Source organism: Peromyscus leucopus, chromosome 10, assembly GCF_004664715.2.
Source record: "Peromyscus leucopus breed LL Stock chromosome 10, UCI_PerLeu_2.1, whole genome shotgun sequence".
In the NCBI taxonomy this organism is placed as follows: Eukaryota; Metazoa; Chordata; class Mammalia; order Rodentia; family Cricetidae; genus Peromyscus; species Peromyscus leucopus.
The window spans coordinates 92,520,372-92,548,038 of record NC_051071.1 but is presented as its reverse complement, the minus strand read 5'-3'; the positions used below and the strand labels follow the sequence as shown (position 1 = coordinate 92,548,038).

Here is a 27,667-nt window from a genome sequence, read left to right as displayed (position 1 = left end):
CCACTAATTAATTATTTGTAGTAATAATGCTGCTTTTCATTTGTTATGTCTTAGCATTTTCAGAAGGTCATTCCACATCAGTTTGATGGTGGCCCAGAAAAATTAATCCAGTCAGCTTACCAAGTCAAATACAACTCAAAAAAAATGAAAAAGTAAGTATTTTGTATGATCTCCTGTAGTTATGGAGCTTATTGAAGCATGTAGGCAGGTCGCTGGACATGCGAAGCATTCTTGTGAAAAGTACCACGTTTTTCCTCCTTAGGTTGTACAATTTTTACTTTCTTTGGTAGTATTAGCTTCAGTACAACAAAGGTAATGTTAGACTATCATCCCGCTTTTAATAGTAATACACAGGACCACTGCACACTACTTTGAAAATATCCCCTTCCTTTCCATTCTGATGGGAATTAGGAGTATGGCATGAATATGTGTGTAAGTGTGCTATTATTTTTAGTAGTTACTATTATTACTCTTGGTGCTCGGCATTGAACAGAGGGATTGAGCATGCTCAGTACACACTCCACCACCAGGTGGTACAACAAGCCTCCCATGGCCCAGCCACTGCCTTAGTGTTCCTCTCCGCCCTTCCCAGGGTCCCTTAGCAGCACAGCTGGCAGCACTGAGGAGAGGCTTTCATCTCTTTATTATTTCCTGGAGACGCTTTGTGTGGCACAGGTTCCTTAAAAAATGTTCAAGATAGGCAGTCTCAGTTCCTGGCTTAATTTTTTTCTCTCTTAAAAATAAGGTTAGGGCCAGGCAGTGGTGGCACACGCCTTTAATCCCAGCACTTGGGAGGCAGAGGCAGGCGGATCTCTGTGAGTTCGAGGGCCAGCCTGGGCTACCAAGTGAGTTCCAGGAAAGGCGCAAAGCTACACAGAGAAACCCTGTCTCGAAAAACCAAAAAAAAAAAAAAAAAAAAAGGTTAGTATATTAATGAAGAATTATAGCTATTATAATTCTTTTCTAGCTTCTACTACTTAAATGATTCTTAGTCTAAGGTCATTGTTAAAATTCACGTCACTGGGGCTTCCGTGGTATAAAGTGTTCTGAACTATAGCATGCTTACAGTAGCAGGATGTTTGTTGTTCTTTCGAGACAGTGTCTCACTTTGTAGCTCAGGCTGGCCTTGAACTCTGGCAGTCCTACCTGACCTCCCATATAATAGAATTAAAGGTATATGCCCCCTTTGTCTGACTTCCTCCCTTTTTCTAAATAAAATATATTTTGTTCCTTTATAGTATTAATTCTGAGTAAAAGATACTCCCATCTCCTCTAGGTCTTAGCTCTATTAATTATTACTTCTGTATTTTATCTTTAACGTCTATTTAGTTTTTTTATTACATTTATTTATTCTGTGTGTTTGCACTCATGAACAGGTCATCAGGCTTGGTAGTGCCTTTGCCCACAAAGCCATGTCACCAGTCCTCTCTCTCTCTGCCTTATTTGTGACATGGTCTTACTGTGTAGCCCAGACTCATCTCCAGCTCACTGTTCTGAGCCTTCCTCTTGGGTGCTGGGATCCCAGGTGTGTGCCACCACGCCTGGCCTTTTTAACCTCTCTTTTATTGTATTTCCTCTAAGAAGGTCAGTTTGTACTGAGTTTTGACTTAAAAGTACCAAAACAAAACCAATAGAGCTTTCCATTCTTTTTATGAAGTTTAATTCTAAAGAAATGAATAGTGGGCTGGAGAGATGGCTCAGAGGTTAAGAGCACTGACTGCTCTTCCAGAGGTCCTGAGTTCAATTCCCAGCAACCACATGGTGGCTCACAACCGTCTGTAATGAGATCTGGTGCCCTCTTCTGACCCGTAGTCATACATGCTGCATACAAGATAAATAAATGAATCTTTAAAAAAAAAAAGAGAGAGAAAAAGAAATGAATAGTTTATAGTCATTAGCTTAGCTTCTTATCATATATTAACTATCCTTTTTTCAATCAGGAAAGTATTCAAATAGACAGAAAAATAGATTAGAATGATAAAATCCATATTTTATATCTAGCTTTAACAATTGTTAATACTTTGCCACATTTATTTTCCTTCTTAGAAATCATAAAGCAAAGTGCAGAAACTATGATGCCATATTCCCGGGTATCTCATGTCTGTTAGTATAAAATAAAGTTGTCTGCTTCCCTTGACTTTCACAGCTTACTAGTGATGTTAAGTGTGTATGCCAAAATGTTTCTGCCTACATCTGCCTGCATCACATGCAGTGGTCCTGCATTTATCCCTGTCCTGATCTTTCCTCCGCTGCCCATTCGACTATTCTGCTGTTTTTTCTCATATAAATTATTTTCAGGTTATACTGTGAGGAAAAATAAAGAAATTGTGTTTTATGTTAATATGTCCTTTTACATTAAATAATTACTTTTGAATGAAAATATAACTAACTTTCTCCTTTGTTCTTAGACTCGAAAAAGAATACACTACAATAAAAACAAAAGAAATGGAAGAGCAGGTTGAAATTAAAGTAAGCATTTCGGGTTTTTTAAGATTGCTGTGGATCAGAAATTTGATAGTAGATGTTAGAATGAAATTTGTATTTACTGGCATCCTCCTGTAGTTGGAAGTAGGATGGTTTGACTGCTGTCCGTCAGGTGTGAAAAGAAACAGATCTTTCTTTCCTTGACTTGTTCCTCTTTAGGAGAAAACAGACCCATGGAAATTGCATTCTGCTTTAACATAACTGTCAAACTTGCAGAGAAGGTAGTTTTGTTGTGTTCTGGAGTCTAGAGCAGAGTAATCTGAGGCCGGCTATGTGGGACAAGTTATTCATGAACTAATTGTGCCTGTTGTCGCATGGCGGGAAGCCCTTGGCCAGTGCAAATTTTTCTTCTTTAAGCAGAGATTATACTTTTGAATTATCCTCAGGAAAACAAGTAGATTTTCAATTTGAAGGACGAATAAATATATTCTGTGTACTCTGAAATTCTTATTTTTGTTTGTTTGTTTGTTTTTTGAGACAGGGTTTCTCTGTAGCTTTGGAGCCTGTCCTGGACTAGCTCTGTAGACCAGGCTGGCCTCGAACTCACAGAGATCCGCCTGCATCTGTCTCCCGAGTGCTGGGATTACAGGCGTGCGCCACCACCGTCCGGCCTGAAATTCTTATTTGTATCTCTTGTAAGCCAAGAAATTCCCTTTTAATTTATAAAGTACTAGTTTCTGTAATAATGTAGATAAGATCATATATATCTAGTACAGTGAGTTAACCTGTGCCATTAGAAAAAATAAGTTTGACATCTTTAGACCAATATAACCATTAATATGTATCTGTACAATGCCAGCTCAGCACAGTAAACTCAGATACATTTTCTCACAGTTTTGAAAAAGCCTAGAACTTTTGTTTATTTGAGATAGGCTGACCTTGACCCCCTCTGACCCTGCTGCCTTCATCCCCAAGTGTTGAGACTGTAGGCATTTGCCACCAGACCTGGCAAAGCCAGACAACCCTCCTTCTTACTGTACTTGTGTATGTATGTATGTATGTATGTATGTATGTATGTATTTATTTATTTTGGTTTTTCGAGACAGGGTTTCTCTGTGTAGCTTTGTGCCTTTCCTGGAACTCACTTGGTAGCCCAGGCTGGCCTCGAACTCACAGAGATCCGCCTGCCTCTGCCTCCCGAGTGCTGGGATTAAAGGCGTGCGCCGCCACCGCCCGGTTTTGTGTATTTATTTATTTCTGTGTGACTCTGTGTGTGTGTGTGTGTGTGTGTGTGTGTGTGTGTGTGTGTGTGTGTGGGCATGTGTGCATGCACACATCATGGGCGTACCTAGGGGATAACTTGCAGTTGGTTCTCTTCCTTCTACCATGTCTGCCCCAGGGATTAAACTGAGATCATCAGGCATGGTGGCAAGTGCCTTTGTTGAGAGAGCCCATCCCTCTGGTTCAAGCCAAAGAATTCCTAAGAGCCGTTGGTGCTCTCAGAGTTGGAGTTTTGGAAGTTGGATTATGCATTCCGATTGGCTGATCCAGTATCTAATCACCTTACATGCAATCTTTGGAAAGCCAAAATTTAAGCAACTTGAAGAAATGTTATTGTGTGCTTGGCAGTAGTTGGCACATGACTTTAATCCCAGCACTTGGGAGGCAGAGGCAGGCAGATCTCTGAGTTTGAGGCCAACCTGGTCTAGAGAGTGAGTTCTAGAACAGCCAGTGTCTCGAAAAACAAAACTAAAAAAGAACAACCATAAAAGAAATGTTATTTATTTATTGGCAAGAGAGACAGCTTCATGGGACTCGATTCTTTCCCTCTCTTCTGTGGGTCCCAGGGATTGAACTCAGGTTATCAGACCTGACAGCAAATGCCTTTCCTGCAACTAACCACCCCACAAAATAAACTTTTTAAAACAGACTTATTTATTTCATTTATGTCTGTGAATGTTTTGCTTGCATGTGTACGTCTGTATACCTTGTGCATACCTGATGTCCTCAGGGCTCAGAAAAGGGTGTTGGATCCCCTGGAACTGGATTTAAAGCCAGTATGTGGGTGCTGAGAATTGAACCCAGGTTCTCTGAAAAAGGAACAAATGCTGTTAACTGTTAACTTGAAACAATTTTTATGGAATATCTTCTTTCCCCCTTTAAAACCGTTTAAGTGTGTTTGGGTTTGACTTGGACCTGGTAAGGCATCAGATGATTACCATTAAGTGTTATTGAGCATGGCTCTAATACCACTTCACCATCCTGGGCTCTAAAGGGCTTCATTTGAATGAGTGCTCATTTTTGGTTTAGTTTTCCTCAGAAGCCTTCTGAGTATGATTTTACTGTTTGCTAGGTGATCTACCTCATGTCAGCTGTCTTCCTTTTTCTAGATGCCTTATTCATATTGTTGCCACCTAGTCCTTACTAACAACAGTCTGAACATTTTCATAAAGAGAACTCTGGATCTCCTCCTCCACCTTTATTTTACTAAGCTGCTGCTTTGGAGTTTGCTTTGCTTTTAGGGCCATGAGTGATGTCATACCCCACACTGGAGCCTACTGAAAGGAGAAGTTTTTTGTTCAGATGCGTGGGCATAGAATGTGGGTTATCACATATTTCAGACATTTGGTACTGCAAATCAAGGTTCTGAGGATGAGGACCAACTTGTATTTCACCATGTTAATTTATTCATAGTTCTTTGAAATTAAGTCATATAATATAGAATCAAAATGGCATTCACAGAAAAAAAAGATCATTAGCTGTAACTAGAAGGTTCTCTCCCACCCACCAGTTCTCAAATAACCGCTCAGAGGCATATATTAATTGTAAATGTTTGATTGATGGCTCAGGCTTATTTCTAGCTAGCTTTTACATTTATATTAACCCATAATTCTTACTTTTGTTTAGCTGCATGGCTTGTGGCTTGTTACCTCATTTTCTATATGTCTTACTTCCTCAACGGTTGCTGGAGTCTGCCCCAACTCTGCCCTTCTTCCTCTCTGTCTTTAAAGTACCACCTAACCTTATTCTGCCTTGCCACTGGCCAAGCAGCTTTATTTATCAACCAGTGAGAGCAACACATATTCACAGCATACAGAAAGACATTCCATAGCATTTCCCCCTTTCTGTCTAATCAAAAAGGAAGGTTTTACCTTTAACATAGTAAAATTATATACAACAAAAAGTTATCAAGTAACTATTTTATATTTAGCAAAATTAAAGAAAATATTCTTTTATTATAACTAAGGAAAACTATAACTATCTAGTCTTCAACTCTATCAGAGACCTCAGAATGATATAATATTACCTGAGTAAACAGGAAGTGCAGTGCAAGCAACTTCCAAAACTCTGGAAATGACAGAGACATCTTTTGGCTGGAAGATTTCCTGTGTCTCGGCTGGGACAAATCTCTCCTACTAGTACCCCCCAAGTAAACACACAGATGTTTATATTAATTATAACTGTTTGGCCATTGGCTCAGGCTTTCCACTGACCAGCTCTTACACTTAAACTCAGCCCATTTCTGTTAATCTATATGTTGCCACATGTTCCATGGCTTTACCTGTGTGCCATTACATGCTGCTCCCTGGATGGCAGGATAGCATCTCTGTGTGTTCAAGGCCACACTAGGGAACAAAGCCAAGCGTGGTGACACATGCCTTTAATTCCAGTACCAACCATAGAGACCTGGAGGTCTGTACAGACAGGCAGTGACAAGGAAGTGAGGTAGCTGGGCTAAGAGCCAATGAGAGGGCAGAACAGCAAGGTAATAAAGGTGCAGGTTAGACAGGAAGTAGCTCACTTTTGGAAGCTGCAGAGCTGGAAAGTTAAAGTTTGTGGCTATCACTATTTCCCTGATCTCTAAGGCTTTCACCCCTATATTTGGCTCTGTTTTTTATTTAGTAAGACTGTTTAGAAATTTGTCTACAACATCTGGCTGCCTGGACAGTCACCCAAAGTTCTTTTGTAAAGTTGGAGTATTCGTCATCAGCCAACAGGCCTAAAGTATCTGGCAGACTTTTTAGTTAAACAGGAAGTTTGAAGGACCATTCTACCTATTGGCAGAGTTCATCAGTCACTTTCATCTGTGTCCTGCAGAATGTCTGGCAGTTTGTTCTATGAAGCAGGAACCTGAAAGACCATCCCACCTTGTTTTGGCAAAGTTCAGCAGTCACCTTCCTATGGGTCCTGCATGTCCAGTTTATGCAGCATATGGTCAAGCAGTCCAGGCAATAGCAGTTTGTTGCCCAAGTGGCTAGCCTTGCCACATTAAAGCAAACTCCATAAGGGGTTTCTTCAATGCCCATCATTCTCTTTGAAATAATTGGTGCTACCAAGAGCAGATGTGACTCACTGTCAAGTAAAGTCTGAGTTCTTAAAACATTTTAAATGCCATATTCTGTAGGTCTTTGAAGTGTTTTGAGATTATCTAATTGACATATATTTTTGTTTACCTAGAAAACTTAACTAATATGGCCATAAGTTTGACTATTAATCTGTATTTCTTAATTATACATTATATATTTTTTGTGTGTGATATATATTTTTTATTTTACAATACCATTCAATTCTACATATCAGCCATGGGTTCCCCTATTCTCCCCCCTCCCACGCCCTCCCCTTACCCCCAGCCCACCCTCCATTCCCACCTCCTCCAGGGCAAATCCTCCCGTGAGGACTGCGATCAACCTGGTAGACTCAGTCCAGGCAGGTCCAGTCCCTTCCTCCCAGACTCAGCCAAGTGTCCCTGCATAAGTTCCAGGTTTCAAACAGCCAACTCATGCAATGAGCACAGGACTTGGTCCCACTGCCTAGATGCCTCCCAAACTGATCAAGCCAATCAACTGTCTCACCTATTCAGAGGGCCTGATCCAGCTGGGAGCCCCTCAGCCTTTGGTTCATAGTTCATGTGTTTCCATTCATTTGGCTATTTTTTTTTCAATAATTGAGTAAAACTGAAATTTATTATAAGCCATAGTCGTCCTAGGGACCCCCATGCTATATATATAGCCTCTATGGTTCTATGGGTTGTGGTCTGATTGTTCTTTATTTTATATCTAGAATCCACCAATGAGTGAGTACATACCATAACTGTCTTTCTGGGTTTGGGTTACCTCACTCAGGATGATTTTTTCTAGTTCCATCCATTTGCCTGCAAATTTCATGCTTTCATTGTTTTTCTCTGCTGAGTAGTACTCCATTGTGTATATGTACCACATTTTTTTCATCCATCCTTCCGTTGATGGGCATCTAGGTTGTTTCCAGGTTCTGGCTATTACAAATAGTGCTGCTATGAACATAGCTGAGCATGTATCTTTATGGTATGAATCAGCATTCTTTGGGTATATGCCCAAGAGTGGGATGGCTGGGTCTTGAGGTAGTTGGATTCCTAATTTTCTGAGAAACCGCCATACTGATTTCCACAGTGGTTGTACAAGTTTACATTCCCACCAACAGTGGAGGAGTGTTCCCTTTGCTCCACATCCTCTCCAACATTGGTTGTCATTGGTGTTTTTGATCGTAGCCATTCTAACAGGTGTAAGGTGGTATCTCAGAGTCGTTTTGATTTGCATTTCTCTGATGATTAAGGATGTTGAGCATTTCTTTAAATGTCTTTCAGCCATTTGTAGTTCTTGTTTTGTGAATTCTCTGTTTAGCTCTTTAGCCCATTTTTTAATTGGACTGTTCAGTGCTTTGATGTCTAGTTTCTTGAGTTCTTTATATATTGTGGAGATCAATCTTCTGTCAGATGTGGGGTTGGTGAAGATCTTTTCCCAATCTGTTGGCTGTCTTTTTGTCTTATTGACTGTGTCTTTTGCCCTGCTCAGGGCTCAGGGTCTGTGCTGTCGGTGTTTTATTTAGGAAATGGTCTCCGGTGCCAATGCGTTCAAGAGTGCTTCCTATTTTCTTTTCTATTAAGTTTAGTGTAACTGGATTTATGTTTAGGTCTTTGATCCACTTGGACTTGAGTTTTGTGCATGGTGACAGATATGGATCTATTTGTAATCTTTTACATATTTTCATCCAGTTATGCCAGCACCATTTGTTGAAGATACTTTCTTTGTTCCATTGTATAGTTTTGGCTCCTTTATCAAAAACCAGGTGTTCATATGTGCATGGATTAATGTCAGGGTCTTCTATTCGATTCCATTGGTCCGTATGTCGGTTTTTATACCAGTACCAAGCTGTTTTTATTACTATAGCTCTATAGTAGAGTTTGAGGTCTGGGATGGTGATGCCTCCAAGGGTTGCTTTATCGTTTAGGATTCTTTTAGCTATCCTGGGTCTTTTGTTTTTCCATATAAAGTTGAGTATTTTTCTTTCCAAGTCTGTGAAGAATTGTGTTGGGATTTTTTTGATAGGGATTGCATTGAATCTGTAGATTGCTTTTGGTAAGATTGCCATTTTTACTATGTTAATCCTACCTATCCATGAGCATGGGAGATCCTTCCATTTTCTGATATCTTCTTCAATTTCTTTCTTTAGAGATTTAAAGTTCTTATCAAAAAGGTCCTTCACTTGTTTAGTTAGTGTTACCCCAAGGTATTTTATATTATTTGTGGCTATTGTAAAGGGTGATGTTTCTCTGACTTCTTTCTCAGCCCTTTTATCATTTGTGTATAGGAGGACTACTGATTTTTTTGAGTTGATCTTGTATCCTGCCACTTTACTGAAGGAGTTTATCAGCTGTAGGAGTTCCCTGGTAGAGTTTTTGGGGTCACTTATGTATACTATCATATCATCTGCAAATAGTGAAAGTTTGACTTCTTCCTTGCCAATTTGTATCCCTTTGGTCTCCTTTTGTTGTCTTATTGCTCTAGCTAGAATTTCTAGTACTATATTGAATAAATATGGCGAGAGTGGACAGCCTTGTCTTGTTCCTGAATTTAGTGGTATCGCTTTGAGTTTCTCTCCATTTAATTTGATGTTTGCTGTTGGCTTGCTATAAATTGCTTTTATTATGTTTAGAAATGTTCCTTGTATTCCTAATCTTTCTAAGACCTTTATCATGAATGGGTGTTGGATTTTGTCAAAGGCTTTTTCAGCATCTAAGGAGATAATCATGTGGTTTTTTTCTTTCAGTTTGTTTATATGGTGTATTACATTGACTGATTTCCGTATGTTGAACCATCCTTGCATCCCTGGAATGAATCCTACTTGGTCGTGATGGATGATTGTTTTGATGTATTCTTGGATTCTGTTTGCCAATATTTTGTTGAGTATTTTTGCATCAATGTTCATGAGGGAGATTGGTCTGTAGTTCTCTTTCTTTGTTGCATCTTTGTGTGGTTTGGGTATCAGGGTAATTGTAGCCTCATAAAAAGAGTTTGGTAGTGTTCCTTCTGTTTCTATTGTGTGGAACACTTTGAAGAGGATTGGTATTAGTTCTTCTTTGAAAGTCTGGTAGAATTCTGCACTGAAACCATCTGGTCCTGGGCTTTTTTTAGTTGGGAGACTTTTGATGACTATTTCTATTTCTTTAGTTTGACTATTAATCTGTATTTCTTAATTATATATTATATTTTTAAATGAGCTTCTTAAACAAGATAGAAATATACATACAGTATAACAAAATTGATCTTAAATTTGTATCAATAAACTAAAATCCATATCAATGTAAAATATTTTGAAATTAACAGTTTTTTGGATTAAAGTAGATTCAGTAATCTCTTTTTATCATAATAATCTATTCTTTTCCCTATTATTTCTATATCATATCCCCCTTTCTTCTTTAGAACAAGATTGACTATGACCATTAACAATTTATAACCAATACCCCTTAAATGAAAACAAACATTCATAAACAATATTTTGGGAATTTGGGCATAGTTATTTGTTGATTGAGTGTGCTGAGAAAATTTAGAATTATGGTCAAGTCCTGATTGAGGTATGTTGTACAGTTGGGCCATCTCAGCCAGCAGCCTTGAAACTGTTTTAGATGTAGAACTCAGAGGAAACTGTAATAGAGGTGTATTGAAACATTGGATCATCTGAGCCATCCATTTTTATCAGTGTCTGGCCCCCTTGTTCTGAAAATACATAAACTTTTAAAGGTAAAATATATATCTGTACTAATATAAATATGAACTATATATTGTACATAAATCAGCCAAAGATAATTTTTTATGTCTGAGCACGTAAAATACACATCACGTGTTTTGTGGTCACTTTGGGTTGATTTTTCCCATGTCTGTAGTCAGGATTTTCAGGGGTCTTCCTCAATCAAACCTGATTTTTCTTAACTCAGAAAGAATCCACAACCTCTTACTTTCTGTGGAAACGAAAGCAGAACCTCTTTCCCAAAGCAACACATCCCCAGACTGAAATTTTGGAGTCAAGATATTTCTAAAGTGTATAGATTGGTTTAATCCAGTTTTTATAACCAAATGTCTCTCAGCAATTATCATTTGTTCATTAGTTATCAAAAAATTTAAAGACAATGCAATAACATACCATATCCAGACTCTGTATATTTTCCATCCTTAGGTGGATTTTTAATATATATTTTTTATCCTTTTTCTTTTTAAAGTACTTTATTATTTTGTTCTTAAACGATTTTCTATATATTCTCTCTCTCAATCCCACGCATGTTCTTTAAACATACTGTGACCTGTTCTTACTGTGTATTTCTAAATCCACCATGAAGCTTGTGGCTATAGCATGAATCCTAATTGGTCTTAATAATAAAAATCTGGAATCAGATATTGGGTTAAATGCTGAAAAATCAGAGAAGCAGAGCAGCCAGCCAACAGAGAGTTCTTACCTCTACAACTCCTCAGACTGAAAAAGGGGTGATCTCTTGTCTCCTGCCTTATATTCCTTTCTTGGCCCAGCCATATCACTTCTTGTCTTCACCTCCCTAGTGCTGGGATTAAAAGTGTGAGCCACCACTGCCTGGCTTGTATGGTTAACCAGTGCTAGCTCTGCACTCTGCCCTCCAGGCAAGCTTTGTCAGAGCACAGAGTGTCACCACACATGGCTGGTTAACCACTTTGTACCAAGGCCTTTGTGAGACTGTGGAAATCCACCATGCAGCTTAACTCATGGTAGCTGGCAGCTTCTAGAGACTCATCTCTGCTCTGTTGCTGGCGTGAGACTCGGAAGCCCAGTGTGACTCCATTCCTGTGCATTTAGAACCTTTCTTTTTTAAGCTTCCTCAGGTCTTATGTGGAAATTCCTGCCCCGAGTTGAGCCCCATAATTCTTATCTGTATTTAGCCATGTGGCTTGTGGCTTGTTATCTCATTTTCTATATGTCCTGCTTCCTTGGAGGTTGGCTGGAGTCTGCCCCAACCCCGTCCTTCTTCATCTCTGTCTTCAAAGTACCGCCTAACCTTATTCTGCCTCACCATTGGCCAAACAGCTTTATCTATCAACCAGTGAGAGCAACACATATTCACAGCATACAGAAAGTCATCCCACAGCAATTAGCCAATGATTTAATCTCTATATTTTCACGATTAAAGAAAAGCTTTGTTTCTTGGGGAAGTTGTATCATGTCTCACATATTTTTTAGTATTAGCTACATGTGTGCTGTGCAGGTGGTAGGTAATTGTTGATTGAGAACCATCTGGGTTAAAAAGTAGAACATACTAAGTAAATAAAGTATATGAAAGGAAAAACAAGTAAAATATGTTGATCTTTAAGGTATTTTTTATCTTAAAATATTTATTGTGTGCTTGCATGTGTGGTAAATGCACGTGAGTGTTCAGGAAGAAGACAGAGGACAACAGAAGTCTTAACCCACTCTCCACGTTACTTCCCTGGGTCTCTCACTGAGCTGGAAGCTTGCTTACTGTTCAGGTAGCTGGCTGGTTAGTAAACTCGTGGAATCCATCTTCTCTCCAACCCCCAGTTCTGGGGTTATGGGCACATGCAGCCATGTCCAGCTTTTTACATGGGTGCTGGGGTTCAGAATGTTTCCATAGCAAGTGTTTTCACCCGTTTCACCAACCTTCATTTGTTCTTCTCCTTCTTCATGTTCGGGCCCTTGCTTTGTTCTCTTACTTCCTGTTACTTCCATCACTGCCTTCTTGTATGCTGGCTATTGCACCCACAGCCTTACAAACTCCAGGATTCTTGCACTACCATGGACTGAGCTAGATCCTCAGCCTTTGTGTTTGGCTTTTATTTTGAGGTAGGTGGTCACTGAATTGTCCATACTGGCCTTGGACTCACTTTGTAGCCCAGACGGCCTTGAACTTGTAGCTTCCCTGTTCCCAGCTTCCAGAGTAGCTGAAATTATAAGTACACAGCATCAGGTCTGCCTGGCTCACATCCTGTTTTCACCTCTTCATCAGCTCCCCCAAGCTCCAGTGTTTTTGTAATTTCTTTTTGATTTATTTATTTTATGTGTATGCGTGCTTTCATCTGCATGTATGTATGTATACTACATATGTGCCTGGTGCTCATGGAGTTCAGAAGAGTATATGGGGCTTGAGAAAGATAAAACAACCAACCCAAGAATTACCTTTTTTTTTTTTTTTTAAATAAAATACATGTATTTATTATTTGTTTCTATGTGTGTTCCTATGCATTCATGTCTATGGGTGCATGTGTCTCATAATAACACACACATTGAGGTCAAAGGCAGCCCATGGAGTTGTGCCCTCTGGGTACAGGGTATCAAACTCAGGTCTCGGGCGCACTGTTAGGCACCTTACCATTGAGCCGTCCACTGACCCCTCTACCAGATGTTAAAATAGGGTGCATAGCTATAGTTTCTAAAATACAGTGTCCAAAGAAAAGGAAGAAGAAATTGAAGTGTAAAAAAGGAACCGTGAGGGACTGGGGAGATGGCACAGTGGTTAAGTAGCACTTGCTTTTCCAGAGGTCCTGAGTTCAGTTCCCAACAACCCCATGGTAGCTCACAACTGTCTATCACTGCAGTCTACAACTGTTGTCCCGTGTGGTCTGATGCCCTCTTTTTGTGTGCAGGTGTACATGCAGACAAAACATACACTTATATAAAATGAGTAAATAAATTTTTTAAAGTAACACTGAAGTGGATACTATGTATTAATCAAACAGTCTTACCTGTCAGCGAATTATGAAGTCGTATCACACAAATGCTTATACCGTGATTTATTTACACAGTTAAGACAATACTAGAACATGTGGTTACGTGTTTCTTTCTTGTTTTTGTTTGGAGGGAATATTAATCTGTAGCAAAATGGAAGATTTAATATGGGGGGAGATGGAAATCCAGGTGAATATTCTGAATTTTATTTTAGTATGATTTCTGTTGTAATTAACTTTTACACTGTTGTCTGGCTGGAATTTAGCTGTCTAAACCTTTTAGGATAAGCAAAACGTTACTTTTTATTGTTAATATATGAGTGGGAAAACTTTGAGTATCCTTTTTGTGTGTGTGTGTGTGTGAGTCACTTTTTTTTATTTTTGGTTTTTCGAGACAGGGTTTCTCTGTGTAGCTTTGCGCCTTTCCTGGAACTCACTTGGTAACCCAGGCTGGCCTCGAACTCACAGAGATCCGCCTGCCTCTGCCTCCTGAGTGCTGGGATTAAAGGCGTGTGCCACCACTGCCCGGCGTGAGTCACTTTCTAGAGTTTTAACAGTGTTTGTAATTTCTGGCAGCTGTTATACTGCACATTGTAGGAGTTGCCAAGAAATAAACATTTCTCTTCACACAGTTATTTGTATTCTCAGCTTTTAACTCACTCTATTGTAGAGAGCAGAGCAAGACAACCCCACTCTCTTTGTAGTAACTAAGACTTGTTCCAATCTGTGAGCCACTTAATAAGATGTAAAAATTCAGTTTCTAATTTTACAAACTGAGGCTTTTGTGTGTCATATAAACTGTACTTAAGTCTTAATAGAAAAATAGATTGAACTGGTGGAAGAATTTTCTGAGGAAGACATTTCTAGAAGAGAGTCTCAGAAAGTTAGGATTGAAAGCTGGGCTGAGCTCTGGAAGAAATTGATACAAAATGGTAAAGGGTTTGAAGTGTGAAAGCTGACAAAATGGAAAGAAAACATGGATTAAACAATTCAGAAATTGGTGTGGTAGGGTAGCTCAGTGAGTAAGCGCACTTGCTGCACAAGCATGAGGATCTGAGTTTGAATCCACAGCAAGCACCCTTGTAAAACCTGGACAAGGCTGTGTGCACCTACAACCCAGGCCAGGTGCTGTGGGGGAAAGTCAGGAGGAGCCCGGGTCCTGCTGACCTTCAGCTTCACTCCAGGCAGTGAACGGTCTTGTCAGGGGGATAAAGCAAAGAGTGGGAGAGCAGGGCACCATTTGTCTACATGTGCACATGGGTGTGCGCGCACGCGTGCGCGCGCGCGCACACACACACACACACACACACACACACACACACCAGGAACAATTTATGGGGTTAATAAATTATATTGATGGAATATATAACAAGATTAATTGTCAAAGTGGAATTATTTAGATTTAATACTTGATAGTAACTTCATAACTATTGAGAAGTCTGGCATTTGACAATTATATAAATGTACATTTTTAAAAAAAATTTTGATTTTTCATTTTATACAAGAAAATACTAGTAATTAGAGTTTTTAATTTTCTTAATTAGAAACAAGTCATGGTAAATGCTTTTGAATTTTAGACAGTAAGGCTTTTTTGTACTGTAGCGTTTGTAATATGAATAGAAACTGGTATAGTTTAAGCAGCAATTTAACATTTATCCTATGAACATGCATATTTGAAGTTTATTCTTTGTTCCACTAATATTTGAATACTAATTATATTGTTAGGCTCTGTAGGAGACAAGGATGTTAGATTAAGATTATATAAGGCAGGTTGTAGAGATGGCTTAGCAATTAAGAGCACTAGCTGCTCTTGCAGAGGACCCCAGGGTTAAATTTCGGCACCCACATGGGGGCTCACCACTGTCTGTCACTCCATTCCCAAGAGGGTCCAGTGCCCTCTTCTGGACTCCTTGGGTACTGCACACACGTGGTGCACACATACATATTCAGGCAAAACACTCATACATATAAAATTAAGAGAAATAAATTTAAAAATATGTTTTTATATAAGCCATTATAAATGGAGAAAACAAAGGCCATTTATGTATTACATTTAATGTTTAAAGTTTAGTCACAGCTGGAATGACAAATGGGATTGTTTCCTTTGCCATGATTCTTATACTAAGCCTTTGATAGTTCAACACAAGATAATATAACAGTTACAGTTATTTCTTACTCCTTTTTATTTTGTATGTCCCTTGGTGTTTTGCTTGCATATATGTCTGTGTGAGGGTGTTGGATCCTCTGGAACTGGAGTTACAGACAGTTGTCCACTGCCATGTGGGTGCTGGGAATTATTAAATCAGGGTCCTCCAAAAGAGCAACTAGTGCTCTTGACCTCTGAGCCTGTCATTTTTTATTGTAAAAGGTGCTACATTATCAACACTGTGACTTAGGGATCTGTTTTTTCTCTCTCAAGATTGCTTGCAAACAAACATTTTTTCTTCTTTTTCTTGGCAGAGGTTACGCACAGAAAATAGGCTTTTAAAACAACGCATTGAAACATTAGAAAAAGTAAGTAAAATGACTCTTGCAAGTTTCTGTTGAATGCTTATTGTTTAAGTATAACAACTCTAAACAGAATTTGGCGTTTCCACCCCTAAGTTGTGGTGCTGACCTCAGCCTTCCTGGCTTACTGTGCTGGCTAGTTATTAATAGTGAACATCCATGGTAAGGCTGAACTGAAGTTGTTATTAGAGTGACATACTGATATCGTTTGCTTTTTTTTTTTTCTTTTCATAAAACCTCTGGAAGTATGACTTAGTTGGGAATACATTCTGACAGAAGGTTTTAAAGATGAATTTCAAATGTTACTGAGTTTTGAGCCTCATGTTTTCATTGAAGTGGCTCTTTTAGGCCTACAGCAGCTTTATATTTCGTCCAAGTGACTGGTTCCCCATTTTAAAATCTGTTTTCATGTTGATTTTCAACACTAGGTAGTTTTATAACTCTTTGGTTTTTAGAATTGTCTTGTTATCTACTCATTAGCGTTTCCTTTTTGTTTCATGTAAAATAAATAACAAGTAAGAAAATTTTCATATTTTTCTTATTGTGCTTTTGATAGAATGTGTTTTGTAGTTGTGTTTTTCAGAGTGAATTGACTAATATAGTTTAAGAGTCTTCTTGGACTAGGCATGTAGCACAAAGTCCTGAGTTCAATCCCAGCACCATGTAAACTGGATGTGGTGATGCATGTTCATAATCCCAGCACTTGGGAGGGGAAGGAGGGCGGGTCAGAAGTTCAAGTCATTCTTGGCCGTATTGTGAGTTTCAGGCCAGCCTACTGTCTCAGACAAAAACAACCAACCCAACAGATTTCCTTAATTGAAAACAGCTGAATCCAGAAGCTAAAGGTTGAGAGTAAGTTGATGTGAATCTGCCCCTCAAGATATTACCAAGTATATTTAAAAATCTCTGAAAATTTATAGATTAATATCCAAGAAAGAAATAACCAGAAAGGGAGATCGTTGCAATGTTTGTCTTCTATTCTAGAAGCCTCCATGATTTTATATTAAGTAGTGGTGCATAAGGACATGATATTCATTACAGGTCTATTGATGGTGTAATGATTGCACATACTTTATACCAAGTCAAATGTAGTTCCTCTTGTAAGATTGGATTGAAGTGGCTTGGAAGGCAATTTTACTTTTTGGTGATTCTACACGTATATTGAGCTTATTAAATCCTTTTAATTTATATTATCCCTGCCAGCACCAAATACCCAGCTTGCAGTAAAATATGCAACTTAAATGATTTTCATTATTAGAGTTAGATATTTTCACAGAGAAAGTGATATTTCATCGAATCTTTAGAACAATAAAGAAGATCTAAGAAGGTGTAGTTTAGTTTTATGTCTAGAAGGATAAGTACCCATTCTCACTGGCATGGGACCTTAGTTTTAACTTAGCATTTAGAATTCTCTAAGTCCATAGGTCTCAGTTGAATTCTTGAACCAAAAGTGTACTTCCTTTCTTATTGTTAAGAGTTTAAGTTGAACTTATGAATTTCTGTTATCATCTTTCCTGCCTTGTTTCTTGGATACTGACGTTGCACCCAGTTGCTGCTGTGTTTTGTGGGTTGTGTATTGCTGACTCGGAATTATCCCTTCCTCCCTTTCTGGAAGTGGTTTGATGATATGATTAGGCCTAGAAATAAAGATTTACAGGTATATTAAAAAAAAAAAAAAACTTGTTTGTCCTAAGTAATAAAAGATTTATCTCTTCTAGAGACAGGATTGTCTGTAATGTCCCTATTTTGATTTATTTTAAGATTTAAAAATAAAAACACATTTATTAAAAAGTTTTAATTTAAATGTCCATTTTAATTACCAATGAAAAGTAGGTGAAATTTGGGTCTCGATGTTTCTTCTTATTCCTAATTTTATCACTTTGATATCCTGTCTTTTATATTTCTATCTAAATTTTTCCTTTTATAGGAAAGTGCTTCCTTGGCAGATAGATTGATACAGGTATAGTTTTTTTTAAATTTTATCTTTTTTATTTTTAGTGTTTTCACTAACCTCTAAAGAAAATCCTAAACTTAGAAATTCATACTTAATGCATGCAATTTTACATGCATTTTCCTACAAATAATTCTTTGGGCTGGCATATGGATTTATACTTAATGTTTTGATAAATGTATTATTGTTAATTGGATGCCTATCTCTCTGCACGTTTTAAAGCTAACCTTATTTTTAAAGTATTTATTTCAAATAGCAAACAGTGGATTTTGTGACATTAACCACTGTTTATTGAACATTTTAGCCCTGCATGTACAACTCAGTAATATTGCATGAATTGCATTTTTTTTATCAACTAAGAGAATTATTCTTAAGACTGTCAGATGAAAATTTCATTTAGTTTCCTCAAATTTGCTAGAGCAAAATAACAAGCTTCTAGCTAATAATTACCTAGGCTATTCTGTTCTCTGAGGTTTTTTTTTTTTTTTTTTTAACATTTCAAAGAATAACTAAACCTCACAAAGGCAGTCTTTCTTAAATCTATTCTAAATTGCTTTATACACACAAAAAAACTTATGTCCTAAGGGACAAGTGACAAGAGCCCAGGAGGCTGAGGAAAACTACCTCATAAAACGGGAGTTGGCCACCATCAAACAGCAGAGTGATGAGGCCAGTGCTAAGCTGGAGCAGGCTGAAAGCACCATCAGGGAGCTCCGGCACCACCATCACTGGGTAAGGAGTTGGCAGCCTCTTCATCTTCCCCGTACATCACATTTGTGGAAGCACAGCGCTAAGAGAACTGTTAGAGCACTCCTCTGTGTGTTCTGTAATTCAAAGGAGTCCTATTGTGGCCACAAAGATTTCTGTTCTTTCTTATTTTTTGTCTGTGGTTTTGTTAGAAATAGATAATATTTTCTTTTATATTATATTCTAAGTCATAGAAAATAAGTAATGTGCAGCTGCTTTTTAGATTTTTAGATATCTTTTATAGGAGGTGATCCTGACATCAACTAGTTTTTGATCATTGTAAAGTGATTACTCAGCATTTAGAATATGTGCACTTAAAAACTTTCATAATGTTGACAGTTTATATTTTAGTTTAAACTTCCCATATCAGAACATTGAATTATGAGTTATAGTAAATGCTTACATTTACTTGAAGAGGAAAAAGTTGTCAGATGGGGGAGTAATTCTTAAAGAATATAAATTGCCACTGGGTGGTGATGGTACATGAAAGAGCATTACTCCCCCCCACCCCCCAGACAGAGTTTCTCTGTGTAGTTTTGGTGCCTGTCCTGGATCTTGTTCTGTAGCCCAAGCTGGCCTCAAACTCATAGAGATCCGCCTGGCTCTGCCTCCGGAGTGCTGGGATTAAAGGCGTGTGCCACCACTGTCTGGCTCTAGGGCATTACTTTTTTTTTTTTTTTTTTTTTTAAGTTTTATTTATTTGTTATGTATACAGCATATATGACCGCAGGCCAGAAGAGGGCACCAGATCTCGTTACAGATGGTTGTGAGCCACCATGTGGTTGCTGGGAATTGAATTCAGGACCTCTGGAAAGGAAGTCAGTGGTCTTAACCTCTGAGCCATCTCCCCAGCCCAGGGCATTACTTTTATTCAGTAAAATTAAGAAACATCGTCATTTGTATTCAGAAGTTGACTAGAAGTGAAAAGATCAATGAAAGCCATAAACATGTATTTTTTTACTATTAGTGAAGGCAGTTAAGAAAAATGGGCATGTTAAAGTAGTATTGAACTGACCACAGCTGCAATAGTTTGTGAAGCAGAAAAAATGGAATTCTTAACAGTGAGACAGAAATCATTGGTCAGTGCAGTTTTGTCTGTTTGGAAGGAAAGTAACTTACTGTGTGTGCATTGGCACCAGCTGCAGCTTGGAGGCAGTAAAGCCACAAAACATAAAAGACAGTTAATGCTGTGAGAGGGAACCAAATCAACAGAATGCTGGTTTATAGTAAGAGTGGCATTTGTAGACTAAATGTGACAGAGAATCTCCAGACTCAGTTTTGAAGGCTAAATAGACCTGCATTATGGAGCTAAAATTTACCAACGCAAAAGCAGATCCTCACTTCAGAGTTTCCCTTTCCCCACAAAGAGGATGATCTCTCAAACTGCAGTAAACTATAGGTCATGGAGATAAAGCTATGAGGGTGTACAGAATAAGTGAAATTTAGTAGCATAGCCTTGAATGAACTTCCAAGTTCAAGTTGTATATCTGAGATATTAAAATGCCTTGCAAAATAATTGTAGAAATTGAATTTTCAGAAAATGAGAGATACAGCGGGCTTTGATGTAGACATGTGCATTTCTCACAGGAAGCAGTAAATGAAGGTTAGGTTTGTTAATGTGGCTTTGCTTATATGCTTCATTGAGAATTCGAAAAAATCTATTTTATGGCTTCGTAAAAGCTAATTTTCTGTGTCAAGACAGAAAAATGTTATTTCTGGAGCTATAGCTGAAGCTTTATAAGTTATTTGATAAGTTATTAATGGACCTTTTTCTAGTCAAGACAGAAATAAGATGAGAATAGTCAATATAAGAGGTTAAGTATATCAAGAGACTCCTCGGGTGTTAAAGGGCTTTGTTGCTCAAACCTGTGCACAGCACATCATATTAGACTGTCCATGCGCATAGTGTTTAAGAACTTCATACGAGTTTAGTGAATTATTTTAAAAATGGAGCCAGTGTTTTAGATGATAAACCAAGACTAATTCTAATATTAAATGTGGTGGTATTGTGTTCCTCGAAATATTGTGCACTCTAATAAATTTATCTGGGGTCAGAGAACAGAACAGCCACAATATTAAACATAGAGGTTTGGCAGTGGTAGCTAGCACACGCCTTTAATCCTAGCATTCCAGAGGCAGAGATCTACCTGGATCTCTGTGTGTTCAAGGCCACACTGGAAACAGCCAGGCATGGTAACAAGAGCCTTTAATCCCAGGAAGTAATGGCAGAAAGCAGAAAGGTATATAAGGCATGAAAACCAGGAACTAGCCTGGTTAAGCTTTTAAGGCTTTTGAGCAGCAGTTCAGCTGAGATTCATTCTGGATGAGGACTCAGAGGCTTCCAGTCTGAGGAAACAGGATCAGCTGAGGAATTGTCAAGGTGAGGTGGCTGTGGCTTGTTCTGCTTCTCTGATCTTCCAGTGTTCACCCCAATACCTGGCTCTGGGTTTTGTTTTTATTAATAAGACCATTTAAGATTTGTGCTACTGTTAAATATTACAAACATTTCATTTCTATTTAGAATAAGAAGATGAAAGATTATTTCACAAAATTGATAGCCTTGCCCTTAGAATTAAGATTGAAATATTTATCAATGCCTTATGTAACAAAAGTATAAGAGATGTGAATTGATAGAATCAGAATCTTGAAGTACATTGCAAAGTAGTAGATATGCTAGTGATGGGAAGTGAGTACAGTGTGTTGCTAGATATTTTGTTTATAGTCTTCCTTTAAATACAACTTTTTGAATGTTTGAATTCATTTGTGTTTAAAATCCATATCCCAGCAGGAGATAATGAGTTTCTAATACGACTTCCTACTACTTACTTCCATGTTAGTAGCATTTTATATGACATGAAAAGCTTTAGGTTTTATATATGGAACTAGGTTTTAGTCCTATTTTGCTAACTGTGATCTTTGATATTGAATGTACTTTTGTTTACTTTCAGAAATGATTTAAGTAGAACTAGACCATTCCAAATCAGACCATTCTCTGATTTTCCCCCTACATAATTTGTCAAATTTAAGTATGTAATTTGATGTGTTTTAAATGTAGAGGGGTTGTGTAACCACCACAATAAAAATGACAATTCCATCACTCTCATAATGTCCTGTGTGAGGGTTCATTCTCCACCCTCATCCCAGCAACCTGTGCCTAAATACTTTGGACTCCTCTAGAATTTTCTATAAGTGGAATTGTAAGATAGACTTACATGTCTAGTTTCTTTTAGTTAGCATCTCCATTTACTTTCATTTGTATATTTTGTGATTTTTTTCTTGTGATAAAATATATACAACATAAAATTTACCATTTAAGTAAGTGTGGTTCAGTGGCATTGAGTCTGTTTCCATTGTTAGTAACATTACCACTGTTTATAAAAATTTCTCGTGGTTTTAAATTCTATACTCATTAAATAAGAAACAAATAAGCTTACTATAGTGAAAGGCTTACAAAAAAGGGATACATCGGGTTGGGAATTTAGCTCAGTGGTAGAGCGCTTGCCTAGCAAGCACAAGGTCCTGGGTTTGATCCTCAGCTCAAAATAAAAAATAATAATAATAATAATAAAAATTTCAAAAAAAAGGTTACATTTAGTCAGCATGATTACAGTAAATATGTACTGACAGAGCTTGAGAGATGGCTCAGTGCTTAAAACACTGGTTGCTTTTTATAGGGGATACAGATTGGATTCCCAGTGCCCCCACAGTAGCTCCCAGCCATCTGTGATTCCACTTCAACTCCCTCTTCTGTTTCTTCGGGCACCTGGCATGCGTGTGGTGTGCATACATACATGCAGGCAAATGCTCACTATTTAAAACAAAGAACAAGATGTGCTTACAGGAGCACTCAGAGATCCTGTGCTGGAGCAGCAGGGTGATCAGGGTGGGATCAGAAAGAAGCAAGTGAAAACCCCTCAAGGCTGGCCTTGGATCCACCTTAGTAAGGACGTGCTTCCCTTTAGACTAGGTGAGAGGTCTGGGGCTAGAGAAGTGAGTTGCAGCAGGTCACCCGTCCCAGGGCTGTGGGACTATAGCCCCCAGAGCATTTGAGAAACAGGGAAGGTAAGGATTTGTAGCATCTGGATTTTCACTGATTGATGGGGAGAGAGCATGTTTGGCAACTGGTGGCTATAGAGGCTATTACTCACAGCCAAGCCTTCGTGTGATTTCAGGATGTGATACTTGAATAGGCCAATTCAGTTTGTTGTGCAAGAGGACAGATTTTATGTTCACCTTCTTAGGAATGTGGTGGGTGTATTATCCAACTTTCAGGTTATTGTGACAGGTCAGGTGGAGCATATCGACTCTCAGGGAGAAAGGTTATTTGGGTCATGGTTTTAGCTCATACTTAATTGGACCTGCTTCTTTGGGACAGTGGCAGCATCTACATCATGATGAGAACTCAAGGTGTAGAAAGCTTGTTACTCAGGGGCTGGAGAGATGGCTCAGAGGTTAAGAACACTGGCTGTTCTTCCAGAGGTCCTGAGTTCAATTCCCAGCACCCATATGGTGACTCACAACCATCTGTAATGAGATCTGGCTCCCTTTTCTGGCCTGTAGGGTTACATGCAAACATAATACTGTATATATAATAAATAAATAAATAAGAAATCTTAAAAAAAAAAAAAAAAAAAAAAAAAAAGCCTGTTACTAGCAGCCAAGAAGCAGAGAGAGAGACCCGGAACCCAGTGTCTCTTTTGAGGGCACACCCCTAGTATACCTCCCCTGCCCCAACTGTAGCCCTTTGGTTGGTTTTTACTCTTTGCTCTTTTGGGGCCCACCCCCAGCTTCTGAATAAATCCACATGAAGACTTATTCTTTCTTATGAAAGCCCAGCCTTAGCTTGGCTTGTTTCTTGCCCACTTTTCTTAAATTATGCCATCTACTTTTTGCCTCTGGGCTTTTCCCTTTCTCTATTTCTGTATTTCTTTTCTTTCCTTTTTATTCTATGTCTGGCTATGTGGCTGGGTGGCTGACTCCTTCTTTTTTTGCTCCTCAATCTCTCCCAGATATCTCTTCCTGTTTATTCTCTTTGCCTGCCAGCCCCACCTATCCTTTGTCCTGCCTTGCTATTGGCTGTTTAGCTCTTTATTAGACCAATTAGACAGGCAAAGTAACATAGCTTCACAGAGTTAAACAAATGCAACATAAAAGGATATAACACATCTTTGCATCATTAAAACAAATGTTCCACAGTATAAACAAATGTAACACATCTTAAAATAATATTCTACAACATACCCCATTTCCTAAAGGTTCCATATTCTTCCATGTCATTTTCTCTGAGGGACATTCAGGATCTAAACTACAGCACTTGGCCCCTTAGGTGAATGAGGTGGTTCAGTTGTGGAGATCTGGAAGGAACAGGCTTAATAGGCTGCTGTATGGCTACTGGAAGTTTGTGTAACTTGACAGCTGAGAATGACTCTTGCCCACTATGAATTTTCAGGAGTTAAAGATAGAGCCAGTGTGCCCACAATTTTAGACACAATGTGCTAATTAATTAAATGGTGGTTTGAATGAGAATGGCCCTCATAGGCTCGTATATTTGAATGCTTAGTTCCTGTTTAGGCAGTATTTAGGAGGTGTGGCCTGTTGGAGAAGGAATGGCAAGGGGTGTGGACTTTGAGAATTTAAGCCTAAGCCAGGTCCAGCCTCTTTCTCTGTCTCCATCTTGCTGATCAGATGTGAGCTTTCAGCTACTGCTCCAGAGCCATGCCTGCCTGCCTGCCCCCATGCTTCCTTCCATGATGATCATGGACTAACCTTTTAAAACTGTAGGCAACCCCCAGTTAAGTGCTTTCTCCTTTAAGTAGCCTTGGTCATGGTGTTGCTTTACAGCAATAGAATGGTAACTAAGAAGGGGGTGGGGGTTAAGGATGGAAAGTCACAGCATCTGTATCAAAGTAGACTTCAGAATCAGTATCAGGACTGTTCACAAAAGCAAGTGTCAGCTCTCTAGTGTAACAGTGTATCAATCTAACTTAAGATTGTGTATATTTAGGAATATATAGCATTCAGTGTTCCTTCCTATAGAGGGTTTTTGATTCTTTTTTTTTTTAATTAATAAAACAGGTGATATGAACAAACTCACAGTTGTAGTCCTTAAGAGTTTGTTTTTTAATTATATATACTGTGTGTGACTCTGTGTAGGTTTGAACATATGTGTACAGTGTCTACAGAGGCCAGAAGAGGGCTTCTGGAGCTGGAGTTACAGGTAGTTGTGAACCTCCTGATGTAGGTGCTTGGAATTGAACTCAGCTCCTCTGGAAGAGCAGTGCTTACTTTTAAACCACTGAGCCATCTCTCCAGTGCCAACACAGTTGTAGTCTTTAAATACTCCGTTCCAGTAACTGGTAAAAGCCAGTTGGTGACAGATCAATACTGAATAGTAAGTCTGAAGAGTTCTGTCCCTACATTGAACTGATAGGCATTTATAAAACAGCATCAAACAACTCAAAATACACATTATAGTATGTGAGGAGTGTTTATAAATCTGGGTCATAAACTTTAAGATATTATATTTAATATTTTTACATGCATATAATGTGCTTTGATCTCTTAAATATTTAAAAGAATTAAAATATCTTCTGCTTTTATCAGTATTCAGTTAGAAATTAGTAATAGAGGGGCTGGAGAGATGGCTCAGTGGCTAAGGTATTTGCCATGCAAGGGTTTGGATACCTGGAATAAATGCTGGGCAGGAGTAGCATTCTATCTGTAATTCCAGCACTTGGAAGAGGGAGGTGGAATCCTGGAAGCAAGTTATAGCCAGACCAGCTTGTATTGGCACAATAAGCTTTTGGTTCAATTGAGAGATCTTACCTCAGTAAATAAAGCAGTCGAGGAAGGCTCCTGTCGTCAACTTTGGGCCCCTACACGCACACACTTGTAACACACAACACTTGTAACACACACACACACACACACACACACACACACACACACACACACCCCACTTAGTAATGACACCTGGGAAACATTAGTGATAGACACCTGGAAAATCCCCAAATGTTTGGAAGTTAATACATCTTTACATATGAGTCAAGAGGGAATCTGAAAAGAAACTGGAATATACTCTTAATTAACTGAAGACATAACATATGTACACTTGTGAGCTCCATCTACTGTAGTGCTTAGTAGAAAAATGTAAAACAATGCTTGTGTTATGAGAGGCACTAGGTCTTAAACCAATAATTTGTTTTTCCCTTAAGAATATAGGTATATGAGAGCAAACTGAACTTAAAGCAAACAAACAAACAAAAAAGAAAAATATCAAATAGAAAGCTACACAAAGCAGAGTCCAGAGAATCTGTGTAACAAAAAGCCGAGTCTTTGAAATGATCAATGATGTTGATAGTCCTCTGTCTATAATGACTCAAGAGGAGAGAAACAGTAACCAGGATCCAGAATAACAACAACTTTTTGCAGATAGAGCTCAATTGTTTTATTTCATATTCAGAATTTTTCTAATTCTTTCCCAGAGTGTCAGTGTGTGTGTGTGTGTGTGTGTGTGTGTGTTTTGGTTTTTAGAGACAGGGTTTTTCTGTGTAGCTTTGCACCTTTCCTGGATCTCACTCTGTAGTCCAGGCTGGCCTCAACTCAGAGATTCGCCTGCCTCTGCCTCCTGAGTGCTGGGATTAAAGGCCGACGCCATCACTGCCCAGCCATTGTGTTTTTTGTAAACAAGATTCATTTAGACGTTTAGATGAGAAAAAACATTGTAGACTAATTCATCTTGTTTTTAATCAGAGAGTGAGTTGGGTTCTAGACCAGTAATGAATTTGGTGACCAGGCTTAGGTTGGTTCCTGTAGCTTTCCTGTAAAGATGTGTCTTTGTCTTTGCAACTGTTAAGCGGTCTGTTGCGAATACTTTTGTACCAAATAACTACAGCTAACTACAGCTGTTTCTTGGTATCTTTAGGATTATTGATTCTAGGAAGTCCACTTAAATTTATGGCTGCTCAAATCCCTACATAGCATGGCATCATATTAGCATAAACCCTTCACATACCTTCTGTGTACTTTAAATGGTTTCTAGGTTACTTATGCCTAATTCAGTGTAGTTAACATGTAAATAAATAGTTGTTATATATTGCTTAGAAAATAATATTAAAAAGATATATTTAATACAGTTGCAGATTTGTGAAACTTCCCATCCTTGGGTTGTGTCCATAAATACGGAGCCCACTGGTCTGGGGCTCCATCTATCTGTCTCCATCTGTCTTTTATCTAAATGTTTTGGACATCCGTGGATCTCTCTAAAGTTGGTTATTTCATTAATTTTCCAAAGTGGTGGTTTTCATTTTTTCCTCACTTGTTCTGCACACTTATTAGTGTTCTTCTGAAAGAATATATTTCTTTCTTCCTTTAACCTCTTTTTTTCCCTCCCAACCCTCACTAGAGCCTTTTGTATCACTCTAGGTTCATAGACTTTTGTTTATTCAATATTTCACATGCTCTTTAATGATTTAATGCAATTGGTATAATTATATGTTATACTCATTTAAATTTAAAAAGTGTAAGGCTTGCCTTTTACTTGTTTATCATTGGAAGTTTTGAAATTTCCTTAATAGTTTGAGAAAATATGTTCAATAACACATCGGGGTTTCTCATTCCTGACTTGTTCATTTGATTTGTTTTCTTTGTAAAGTTGATGCCCTCTTCTGGTCTGTGAGGGCATGCACACATGCGTCATGTATTCTTTTTTTTTTTTTTTTTTTTTTTTTGATAGGGTGTAGGTTTTATTTTTTTATTTTTACTTTATTTATTTAAGATTTATTTAAGATTTATTTATTTATTTATTTATTTTTTGGATTTTCGAGACAGGGTTTCTCTGCGTAGCTTTGCGCCTTTCCTGTAGCTCACTTGGTAGCCCAGACTGGCCTCGAACTCACAGAGATCCGCCTGGCTCTGCCTCCCGAGTGCTGGGATTAAAGGCGTGTGCCACCACCGCCGGCTATTTAAGATTTATTTATTATGTATACAGTATTCTGCCTGCATGTGTCCCTCCAGGCCA

The 27,667-nt window shown here is 38.4% G+C and overlaps 1 protein-coding gene across 10 annotated transcripts in view; it reads left to right on the top strand.

The window, feature by feature from the left end:
• The window catches only part of Evi5 (ecotropic viral integration site 5), a 153,355-nt gene that overhangs the window by 53,569 nt on the left and 72,119 nt on the right, over positions 1–27,667 (top strand). For 8 of the 10 annotated variants that reach the window (XM_028867385.2, XM_028867384.2, XM_028867386.2 and 5 more), the window contains 5 exons: positions 55–152; positions 2,409–2,469; positions 15,903–15,956; positions 17,878–17,910; positions 18,487–18,633. In XM_028867385.2, the coding sequence (XP_028723218.1) occupies positions 55–152; positions 2,409–2,469; positions 15,903–15,956; positions 17,878–17,910; positions 18,487–18,633 (393 nt within the window). The remainder of the gene's footprint in view (positions 1–54; positions 153–2,408; positions 2,470–15,902; positions 15,957–17,877; positions 17,911–18,486; positions 18,634–27,667) is intronic. The other 2 variants (XM_028867389.2, XM_028867390.2) reach the window with 2 other exon arrangements.